Raw genomic sequence first — 12,298 nt, 5'->3', positions numbered from 1 at the left:
GCACGCATGCATAGGCCAGGGGTTGACACCAGGTGTCTTTTTTAAGTCACTATCCACCCTCCACTATACTTTATGAAACAGTGTCTCTCCCTGAACCTGGAGCTCACCTATTCAGCTACACTAGCCAGCTAGTGAGCTCCAGGGATCACCTATTCAGCTACACTAGCCGGCCAGTGAGCTCTAGGGATCTGTTTCTGCTTGCCATATTGACTTTATTTGATGCTCTGGTTCATCTTATGTCAACTTGAAACAAGCTAAAATTGTCTGAAAGGAGGGAACAACCTCAATTGAAAAAATACCTCCATAAAATCCTGCTATCAGGCATTTTTTGAATCAGAAATTGATGTGGGAGGGCCCAGCCCTTTGTAGGTGGTGCCATCCTTGGGCTGATGGGCAAATTGTCCTGAGTTTTATAAGAGAGCAGTCTGAACAAGCCATGGGCAGCAAGGCAGTAAGCAGCTCCCCTCCGTGGCCTCTGCATCAGCTACTGCCTCTTGGTTCCTGCCCTTTCTGAATTTCTGCCCTCACTGCTTTAATGATGGCCTGTCATATGAACTGTGAGTGAAATAAACCCTTCCCTCCCCAAGTTGCTTTTGGTCCCTGTGTTTCATCACAGCAATGGTAACCCTGACTAAGGCATGTGGGTTCTAGGAATCCAAGCTCAGGTCTTCATGACTACCTGGTACATTAGTTACTCTTGAAAAAACACTACTTACAGAAGAGTTTATTCAGGCTTATGGTCCCAGAGAGATAAGAGCCTGTTCTGGCAGGGAGGCATAACAGCAAGCAGCGGGAACGGGGGCTGCAGCAGGAGGCTTAAAGCTCACATTTTTTTAAACCATAAGCACAAAGCAGAGAGAACAAATTAGAAATAGTCAGAGCTTTTTATACTCCAAGTATACCCCAGTAACATACTTTGTCTAGCTGCACCTTCTAAACAGCCTCAAACAGCACAACTGGGGACCACGTGTTCAAATGCCTGAGACTGTAGGGACATTCCTTACTCAAACCACCACACATGGCACACACTCTACAGGCTGAGCCAGCTCCTCATTCTAACTCAGGTACTCATTTTGGAGAGAAAGGAGGCTCAGAAACGTAAACTGACTTGCCCAGTAACATAGCTAGCAAGCACAAACCCTGAATAGGAACGTACAGTCTCCCCAAAACCCTGGTTTAACATTCCTTCAAGTATCACTTGCCCTTTAGTTTCGGAGTCTCCTTCTAGCCATCCATTCATCCACTAAGTAATTTCTCTATCAATCAACACAAGCCAGGAACACTACAGTCACAACACACAGATATAAACACCTCTTTAAACTAAAATCTCATCGTCACCATTCAGGGCTTTACTTGATGGAGGCACAATATGCAGTGGGAGAATATAGATATTTGTGTACTTCATAAAAAATGGTATATTAGCTAACCTTGAGGAATAGATCAGTGCTAGCCAGGTAAGCGAAAAACAAGGAGTGCGAAAGCAGATGGCAGTAACCTATAAGGGAACAGGAAGGTGAGAGATAAGATCAAGTAAAATATGGAAACCCTGTAATAAAAGAATTTAGATTTTTACCCAGAGGAAATGAAGAATTATAGATACTTATGACCAAGGTTATCCCATGATTAAAGCTTGCTTGCACGTTAGAAAGATCATTCTAGTGCCATAAACAGAGATACAGAGAAACATGAAGAGCCAAGCATGGAAACTAGAACAGAGCCAGAAAAGGAGCATGCGTACATACACACGCATGGCCTTTGGGGCCAGAAGAGGGCCTTTTGTTGTTGTTAAGTTTGAAAGGATTCAGCATTTATTGCATTTCTCTTCTTTCTTTATTGATTTTTATTGAGCTCTACATTTTTCTCTGCTCCCCTCCTTCTTTTTTTTTTTTTTTTTTTTGGTTTTTCGAGACAGGGTTTCTCTGTGGCTTTGGAGCCTGTCCTGGAACTAGCTCTGTAGACCAGGCTGGTCTCGAACTCAGAGATCCGCCTGCCTCTGCCTCCCGAGTGCTGGGATTAAAGGCGTGCGCCACCATCGCCCGGCTTGTTCCCCTCCTTCTTCTCCCCTCCCCTTCAACCTTCTCCCAAGGTCCCCATGCTTCCAATTTACTCAGGAGATCTTGTCTTTTTCTACTTCCCATGTAGATTAGATCCATGTATGTTCTCTGTTGTCTAGGTTCTCTAGGATTGTGATTTCTAGGCTGGTTTTCTTTGCTTTATATTTAAAAACCACCTATGAGTGAGTACATATGATAACTGTCTTTCTGGGTTTGAGTTACCTTACTCAATATGTTTTCTAGCTCCATCCATTTGCCTGCAAATTTCAAGATGTCATTACTTTTTTTCTGCTATGTAGTACTCCACTGAATAAATGTACCACATTTTCCTTATCCATTCTTCGATCTAGGGGCATTTAGGTTGCTTACAGGCTCTGGCTATGACAAACAATGCTGCTATGAACATAGTTGAGCACATGTCCTTGTGGCACGATTGAGCATCCTTTGGATATATACTCAAAAGCGGTACTGCTGGGTCTTGAGGAAGATTGCTTCCTAATTTTCTGAGAAATCACCACACTGACATCCAAAGGGGTCGTACCAGCTTACACTCCCACCAGAAATGCAGGAGTGTTCCCTTTGCCCCACATCCTCTCCAGCATAAGTTGTCATCAGTGTTTTTTATCTTGAGGGTCTTGGTTCTTACAGGTATTTGTGGGCCTCGCAATATGGGTGCTGGGATCCAAATTCTAGTTCTCAAGACTAGGCAGATGTAAGCCATCACTCCTTCTCTGACAAAAGACTTCAATAGAAGGGAGGGGGTTTCCTATCATAACTGAGATAAATGACAGAGGGAATACATTTCTATTTTTGAGATACCAAAACATATTTTAAATAGTTTCTAAGTGCCTTGCTGTTGATTTCCAAGTATAAATTTTAAAGTGCAATTTAATTTCCAGCTGAAATTGACAATATACAGTATAAAACACAAACTCACTGCAAGCTGGGATCTGAAAGCACACATTCCAGAAGCTGTGAGTTTCTGCCATAAGATGTCTGACCAATCTTGCTTTAATTTCTGAAGTCACTTTAAAGACCTACTGATAAAGACTATAAGCATCATGTTGTTTCAAAACGTATTTCTGATATAAACTCATGTGAAAGCATGTTAAATAATGCCAAATGAATTTCACAACACAAATAAATGGATCGATATCATGGGACAGCAAACGTTAACAGAACAATTGAGTTTACCTTAGAAGTGGGAAGCAACTAAGATCTGCTCCTCTGTAAGAGAACAGTCAGGTCTGAGACTAGCCCTGGAAACAGTCCACAAACCTTTACACCATGGCCAGAGCACTTTCTTTACCTTTTTCCCCCTTGTTTTTCAAAACTGGAGTTCTCTGTGTAGCTCTAGCTCTCCCAGAACTCACTATAGACCAGGCTAGCCTCAAACTCAGAGATCTGCCTGCCACTGTCTCTGGAGTACTGGGATTAAAGGTTGTGCCACCACAACCACAAACACTTTCATTTCTAAAAAGATTACCTAACTAAAATTTTGATTTACTTGAGTTTAGCTCTTCAGAACAATAAAAACAACAAAGACTATAGCTTTATAATCCATAAATTTGATTAAAGTAATCTCTAAAAGCAAGTCAATCCCCCTCACACAAAGACAGAGAAAATTGTAAGCTACCAATGGTGGGGACAAGGATTTTCACTATTGGGAAACACCATAAACACAAAACCAAAATGGTCATATGTTAAAAACTCACCACAGATGTTATAAACAATGTCACCCACCACCACTGTGAGCATAACAAAAAGTCTGCAAAAAAAGTCAACAATAAAAATTCCTATGTAGGGGCTGGAGAGATGGCTCAGAGATTAAGAGCAGTGACTGCTCTTCCAGAGGTCCGGAGTTCAATTCCCAGCAACCACATGGTGGCTCACAGCCATCTGTAATGGGGTCTGGCGCCCTCTTCTGGCCTGCAGGCATACATGCAGACAGAATACTGAGAATATTGTATACATAATAAATAAACAAATCTTAAAAAAATTCCTATGCAAACAATGAGAAATACAATAAGCTTTAAAACAAATGAATGCTCTCAAAAAAGCAGAAAACACCTTCTTGTTCTGAAAATAAAGAATGATTTTCTAAGTTACATACCTGCAATCTACCTTACACAGCCTGAGCTCTCTTATCTGATTTCACCAGGTATTCTGGAAGCTTATTTATCTGTTGGATGTTCTAATTTTTTTTTAAGATTTAACTTTATTTTATGCATATGTGTGTTTGTCTGCGTGTATGTGTGTACACCACTTGTAGAGACAGGAAGAGGGTGTTAGATCCCCTGGAAGTAGAGTTAATGGCAGCTGTTTTTGAGTCACCATGAGGGTGCTGGGAGTTGTGCTCAGAAACCACTGGGTTATCTCTCTCCAGCCCCAATTTCCCTTTAAAAACAAACAAACTTCCGGGTGGTGGTGGTGCACGCCTTTAATCCCAGCACTCTGAGGCAGAGGCAGGCAGATCTCTGTGAGTTCAAGGCCAGCCTGGTCTACAAGAGCTAGTTCCAGGACAGGCTCCAAAGCTACAAAGAAAACCTGTCTTGAAAATAATAATAATAATAAATAAAAGCAAACAAACCAAAACTCAGTTAAAATATATTACCCATTCCTGGCCCTTTTTAAACAAAGCACAGAGACATCATTCTAGTTTGTGACATCATTACAAATGCAGACATCCTCTTAGGTTAAGGTGCACACAAAGGTGTTACCAATCACCCTATAAAACCTGAACAAGCTGGCTCTCAAGGCTCCTCCCATCACCAAGCTGCTACCGACACTATGCAGTCAAAGGTACCTACTCCTAAGAGCATACCACCTCATGTGAAAGTATGTTTAAATACAGGGGAACGGGAACAAGAGGAGGCAATGGAACATACACGTCACAAATGCAGGGTGGGGAAGTAAGCCGGGCATGGGGCATATGCAGTGCTCCAGAGGTGGAGGCCAGCCTGGGTTACATTAAACCCTGTCTCAAAACCAAAACCAAAAACCATTCATACAAACTCCTCCAATAAAAAGGGGAAATATCTGTATGTGAAGTGGGGGGTGAGGTACAGCAAGAAGGAAAGAGGCAGGCTGGTAAAGGTGGTGCGGGGACTGACAAGAACAACGTGTAATGATGCAGGCCTATGAAAATGTCATGGAGAAACCCATTTCCTTTATGCTAATCAAAAATTAAAACAACAAAGCTTAAACACAAATGAATAAGTCTAGGTGCTTCAGTGTATTAATTATGAGGATGTTTTGAAATGGTTCATTCTTATTCAGACTTAGAAAACCTAATTCTGACTTTGAAAAATTCTATTAAAACTTTATTTTTCCCCCCTTTTTTAATTTTGAGACAGAGTTTCTCTTGTGGCCCTGGCTGTCTTGGAACTTGCTCTATAGATCAGGCTAGCCCTGAACTCAAGAGATCTGCCTGCCTCTGCGTCCTGAGTGCTGGGATTAAAGAATTCACCTATTAAACTTTTTTGATACTTTCTTATTACAAATTAAATTTTTCAGGGCTAAAAAGGAATGTTAAAAGCATGTACTGCTTTTGTAAAGAAATTGAATTCAGTTTCCAGCATCCACCCTGGGTAGCTTACAACCACCTGTGACTCCACCTTCAGAGGATCCAACACCTCCAGCCTTCACAGGCTCCTGCACTTATGTGTATAATGTGTATTCTCTCTCTGTCTCTCTCCCTTCTCTCTCTCTCTCTCTCTCTCTCTCTCTCTCTCTCTCTCTCTGTCCTCTCTCTTCTTCCCTCCCTCTCTAAAATAGATCTTTCTGAAAAATCAGAATTTTTACCTTCAGAATCAAATCTTATATAATAGTTGGGAAGTAAATCTAAAAATTTGAGTACATTAATATATTTCCCTATTAAAAGTTGAAACCTTGCCAGGCCTGGTGGCACAGGCCTTTAACCCTAGCACTTAGGAGGCAGAGGCAAGAGGATCTCCAGGAATTAAGGCCAGCCTGGTCTACACAGTGAGTTCCAGGCCAGCCTGGGCTACACTGAAAGACCCTGTCTTTACAAAAATGAAAACAAAGTCCACAAAACCCTGCAATCTCTTTAAATTATCAAAGCAGTACGATATTTATTTTTCTAATATTGAAACTGATTTCAAATCCTAAGCTTATAAGTTGTATGATGCTGTCCTGGTCTATTATGATAGACTAAAACATACACTCAAGACACACACAGTGAAGGAAGTTCCTTCATACCAATTAGAAATATTCTTTGTTTTTTTAATATTTATTTATTTATTTTGTATACAGTATACAATATTCTGTCTGTGTGTGTCTGCAAACCAGAAGAGGGCAGCAGACCTCATTATAGATGGTTGTGAGCCACCATGTGGTTGTCGGTAATTGAACTCAGGACCTTTGGAAGAGCAGGCAATGCTCTTAACCACTGAGCCATCTCTCCAGCCCCAATTAGAAATATTCTAAAAGCAAACGAGGGGTAGGGAGATTGCTTAGCAGGTAAAGGTCATAATGATAAAAGCCTCAAGGGTTTAATTGCCAGAACTCACATAAAAAGCTGGAGAGATGGCTTACAGTTAGGAGCATTCCATTATTCTTGCAGGAGACCCAGGTTTGGTTTCTACATGGTGGCTCACCATCACCTGTAACTCCAATTCCAAGGAATCTGGTGCCTTTTTCTGGCCTCTGTGGGTAATAGGCGTACATGCAGTGCTCACACATACATACAAGCAAAACATTCATTCATACACATAAACAAAAACAAGTAAATAAAAAAAGCTGAACATGGTAGTATACACCTCTAATCTATGCTTCAGAACAATCTTCGTACACTATAAATATGTATTGCTCTCACTGTTAATAAAGAACTGACTAGCTAGGCAGGATTTGGGGGGCAGAGAGACACTGGGAAGAAGGGCAGAGTCAACGAATATTGAACAAAACGAAGAACAACATGGGAAGTTCACAGATGAGGTAAACGATCCTTGGGGGAGTACATAGATTAATAAACATGGGAAGTTCATAGATGAGGTAAATGTGCCTCAGGGAAGCACACAGATAACAGAAATGTGTTAATTTAAGTTGTAAGAACTGGCTAGAGACAAGCCTAAGCTATTGCTTGAGCAGCTATAATTGGTTACTATATGATTAGTTATAGTAATATGACTATTATAATAAGTAATAAGTCTCTGTGTGATTATGTGGGAACTGGCGGATGGGATAAAAAAGTCCATCTATAGATTTCTGAATTCCTACAGCAGCATGGATGGCAGAGACAGGAAAATCTATCTCTTCAACAGCAGAACCAACTGTTTAAAAAAGTGCAGACAAAAAACAATCACACATACACATCCCACTAAATAAAAAAATCTTGAAGCAAATGACAGGGCAATTGAAAAATGAGAATCCAACCCTTATGTGAACTCATACACCTAATTCCCAAAGGAACTACATAATGATCGTAGAGAAATGTTTACTTTAAAAACTAGGCTAGGGGCTGGAGAGATGGCTCAGCAGTTAAGAGCACCAGCTGCTCTTCCAGAGGTCCTGAGTTCAATTCCCAGCACCCACATGTTGGCTCATGACCATCTACAACGGGATCTGATGCCCTCTTCTGACATGCAGGTGTACATGCGGAGTACTCATACAAAAAATTAAATAAAGTTAAAAAAAAAACAACACTAGGCTATGCTGACTAATTTTTCAGACATTTTTATTTACTTTCAACTGATCTGAGGATTATTTTTTTCCTAAATGATTTTTGTAAAAGAAATTATCAAACCATAGTAATGCAAACAACAGATCATATTTTCAGATCACATTAGTCAAAATGTATACTCATTTGATATTTATACTAAAACACACTAGGACTGTTATATTTTAGGAAAAAATAAAATGATTTTAATAGGAGCCTCATTTATAACTGGGGGGAGAGGGAAATATGATAAATTAAAAAGAACAACACATCACGGTGACTTTAATTCCCATGTGTTTTACATGTGCTATATGACAGGCCCAACTATGAGGCCCTTAACCTAAGAAACAAAACCAAACAAATTTAGGAACTCTTGCAAATATTTCTGATATATTACTACCAAAAGAATGTGCACATTCAATAAAAACAAAACAAGTTCACAATTACTCATCTGATCAGAATATGAAATGACATTCAGAGTATTAACAAATAGAAATGGACAGCTAAGAAGTTACTTCATTAGTTAATGTGAAAGTCCCTGTTAAAAACTTTTAGCATTTTCTGAGGACAAAATTAAAAAAGGAAAAGTATATTTCATAATTATTAAACATTTCACAATTATTAAAATGTCTAAGATGCCCAAGATACCCGCTCAGACTTTACAGATCTTTGGGCAAGATTATGAAGACCAACTCCAAAGCTCTAAAGAGAGCCGGGCGATGGTGGCGCATGCCTTTAATCCCAGCACTCGGGAGACAGAGGCAGGCGGATCTCTGTGAGTTTGAGACCAGCCTGGTCTACAGAGCTAGTTCCAGGACAGGCTGCAAAGCCACAGAGAAACCCTGATCGAAAAAAAACAAAAACAAAAAAACAAAAAAAACAAAACAAAGCTCTAAGGAGAGCAGAACTGGGGACCAGCTCTCAGCAGTGGCAAAGGGGCACAAGGTTGACTCTGGCCACAGAAAACTGTGAAGGCTTCCTACAGTGGGGGTTTTAAAGCTCAGGAGAAGTTATTTGGAGCAGTTGTGAGATCTCACGCTCTTTAATAATAGAACAGACTCCTCATTTGCCATGGAATGGTTCTGAAGTAAGGCCATTCAAATTCAAAATTAGAAGGGTTCTTAGAGACCCTTCCAGACCCAAAGACCAAGAACCGCATCTACATTCACACCCAACAAAACTGGCAAGAATAAACAATCTCCTTTCCAAAGCAGTACCTTTACTTAATTGGAGGACATTACAAAGGCTTTCTATGAAGTCCATGTGTTTTGCGCGTTATCTGGGTCTCTCTAAATCCAATAAATTCTCTTGCTCTTACTGAAATGCAACTTTTACTTTTCAAAATATTAATTTTTAAAGCTAATTCTAATTACAGAAGGGCCCCAAGTTACCAAACTGATTCTAGCTACATGACCTTGAAAAGTCTCTTCTTGTAAACCGTAAACCAAGAGCCCGAAATGAAAGTAAGACCATTAGAATGTAAACTCTATGTTCTGTTGGTCACTCCACCCCCTGCCAGTGGGACAGGAAGGCATGAAATGCTTACTGACTGACAGAATCATTGAATCATTTCTGTCCCAAAATATATGTCAAGTAAATACAACCATTTTCTTTTTCAGCTTCCCCCCCTCATTATTTTTTATCTAATGGAACCCAGGGTTTCATGTACACTAGACACATCCCACCACTGAGCTGCATCCCTGGAACCAAGGGTTTCATGTACACTAGACACATCCCACCACTGAGCTGCAACCCTGGCCTCATTTTCTTCCTTTTTAACTAATTAAATTTTAGTCTGCATTACCTCAAAAAAAAATTTTAAAGGACTCTAAAAATAAAATTTCTTATGCAAAAAAGCAGAAATATATTTATTTTAAAATGAGACTCGGGTTTTAAAAAATAGGGGTAAATTATTTATAGCTGGCCACATCACTGTTTTTTACTCTAATTATCTACCTTTGATCCATTCCTGTACCCAGTTTCTTTTTCCTGTGTAAGGGAAGCTTCTGGTCCTATTAGCTGCTTCTATGAGGCCAACTTCCCCTTTGGGACCTGAAAGGTCATTTCTGTAAAGCAAGGGGACTGTACTCATTATTAATTTCTAAAGTCTCTGCTTTAAAAAAAAAAAAAAAGTATAATTCTGCTTTCATCCTACCCACGAACGTAGATGTCCTGATGCCTTGGATTGGTGCTCACCCCTCCTGGAATCAAAGAATAGCTCACAATTCGCCTCTCTCCAAACTCTTTACTGTCCCTTGTTATCTGTACCAGACCAAATGAATTCAATCCTGAAACTATTAAATGGATGCAGTGAAAAGCTCCTGGCTTTTGATGACAGAGACCTGGACTGGAATGTAGGTTCTGCTACTAATTCCATACCTAAAACAGTGATGCAGTAACTATTTTTACTGAGGATTAGTAAAATGTACGGAGTACCTAGACCAGAACCTGACAGGCCTTTCAGAAGCCACATTTCCCCACTACTCATGTGACAAGGACACACAAGCTGTACAGTGGCACGAGTGATGGCTTTAAAACTGAGCTTACTCTTACCACACTGGTGGTATGCTATCAGAAGTCAGCCTTACCCTGCCAGTGTACCACACGAGTAGAGCAGCCCTCATCAAAACAAGTCCTCAGGGGTCTCACAACTCAGTGCTCCAGCCTCCCAGAGCCCCAAACCACATAGCAGGGGAAATTAAAAGACAGAGTCTCTGGATTTTACCTGAAACCAAACTTGTCATCTGCTGTTCACTTCAAAGAAGCCACCTGAGATTCTTCCAACTTAAATGTACAGGAAATAAGCTAATTTAACGTGCTGCAAGTACTCTAACTTGTGTTGACTTTCAATCATAGGCGATTAAAAGCAGGAACAGAAAATAAAATTTCTCACATGATGAAAACACCGAGCTTTGCAGACTCGTACAAACATGTTCAGAAAAGGTGATAGCTTGCTTCTTGATTTCAAAATAGGTCAAGTCTGGCAAGAGCAAGGGGAGGAGTGCTGGGGGCTGGCAGTAAGAGTGACTTAAGAACTGTCACTTTCATTCAAGGCGGTGGTGGCGCACACCTTTAATCCCAGCACCGGAGAGGCAGAGGCAGGCGGATCTCTGTGTTAGAGGCCAGCCATTTTTCTGCAAATTAATCATAAACACCATGGCTTCCTTGTTTCGGCAAGCTTGTCATCCTCTCCCACATTCCTTGATCACATTGTAAACCAAAGCACTAAAAGGCCTAGTTTTCACTACCTAAGTTTTGCGGTGTCTGATCAAACACACCAGAGTCTCTCCCTTCTCTAGGCTCTTCAGTCCTTCTCCTTCTCCTCGGGTCCACGCCCCCCCCACCCCCATCAATCTCCCTAGGTACATCCTTTCCTCAACTCTAACTTCCCCTCATCTGTGTCCATACTCCCCTTACCCACGCTGGGTCCCAGCTTCAACCTCCCATTCCTGATCTTCTGGTCCTTCCTTTGCTCCTCTTCTGCCCAAGCTTCTCACTCACTCTTTTTCTCCGTCCAGTTCCGCTACCTGCCAGCACGCACCTGACCTTAGAGAAGCCCATCCCTTCAAGGCAGACCTTGTAACAGACAGACCTGCTCCTTCGCCTGGCATTCATTCCCACCAGCGCTGGTCCTGTCTAGGTCCTCCTCATTTTGGGGGCACTCTCCTCTTTCTGAAGGTTGGCTTAAAAACACAAACCCTTTTTCTGACCCCCAACAGCTCTCCCGTGTGACCCGGCAAAGGCCTCTACTTTGGCTGGCCTATCGCACTATTTCTGACTCTGAACCTGGTACCTATCCGAATCCTTCAAGGAAATCAAGTGCCACAAATACCCGTCCACCAAGTCCCCCGTTTTGACGCCTGATATTCATGTCCTTCCCATCTCCCAAGCCAGGAGAAAGTGGAAATGTGGACCCTCCTCCGCATGCCTCTAGGGGCCGTACCCCTACTCAGCAGGTAGCCCAGGAGACCCCTCCACAGCCCAGGTCCGTGTACCTAACTCCATGCCGGCAGACTTCTCCCCCAAAGTCCTTCTCCCCATCTGACCCCGGTCTAGTGACCCCGTCTCTGACCAGAGGCTGGGCTGCTATCTCTGTAACCCCCTCCCCCAGTTTCGTTACAGTCCCCGCCCAAGAGTCCCGCTGCGAGCCGGGCGGGCTGCGCTCCCTGCCCACGGGACTCGAGCGCAGCCGCCTCTCCCGCGAGGTCAGGGCAACCAGCGCCACTCACCTCCGCGTCCACCACCTCGTGGTAGGCTGGCGGGGGGTCGAAGCCACCGCCACCTCCGCTGCTCCCGCCGCGGGAAGGCCCGCCGCCGTCCCCGCTGCCGTCGCCCCGTGGGCCGCCGCCCGGCCCCGGACTGGGGCCCCCGCTATCCATGGGCTCGTAGCCGCCGTAGTCCAGGCCCGGCCGCTCGTTGGTGAGCAGCGCCACGGCCTCGTTGATGTCGTTCTTGGCCAGGCGCAGGGCCTTGCGGATGGTGGCTGGGTCCGAGAAGCCCATGCACAGCAGCGTGGTCATGTGCTGCTCCTCCTCCGATTCCATGGCTCCGGCTTCAGAGCCGCGCC

At 42.7% G+C, this 12,298-nt stretch overlaps 1 protein-coding gene across 3 annotated transcripts in view; it reads right to left on the bottom strand.

Annotated features, from left to right (window-relative positions):
• The window catches only part of Usp24 (ubiquitin specific peptidase 24), a 144,616-nt gene extending 132,324 nt beyond the window's left edge, over positions 1-12,292 (bottom strand). For all 3 annotated transcript variants that reach the window (XM_005353499.3, XM_026782230.1, XM_026782231.1), the window contains exon 1: positions 11,961-12,292. In XM_005353499.3, the coding sequence (XP_005353556.1) occupies positions 11,961-12,275 (315 nt within the window). In that variant the 5' untranslated portion in view covers positions 12,276-12,292. The remainder of the gene's footprint in view (positions 1-11,960) is intronic.
• Between the last annotated feature and the right edge of the window lie 6 nt (positions 12,293-12,298).

This window comes from Microtus ochrogaster, chromosome 10, assembly GCF_000317375.1.
Source record: "Microtus ochrogaster isolate Prairie Vole_2 chromosome 10, MicOch1.0, whole genome shotgun sequence".
Classification (NCBI taxonomy): Eukaryota; Metazoa; Chordata; class Mammalia; order Rodentia; family Cricetidae; genus Microtus; species Microtus ochrogaster.
This window is presented reverse-complemented; position numbering and strand designations above follow the sequence as displayed.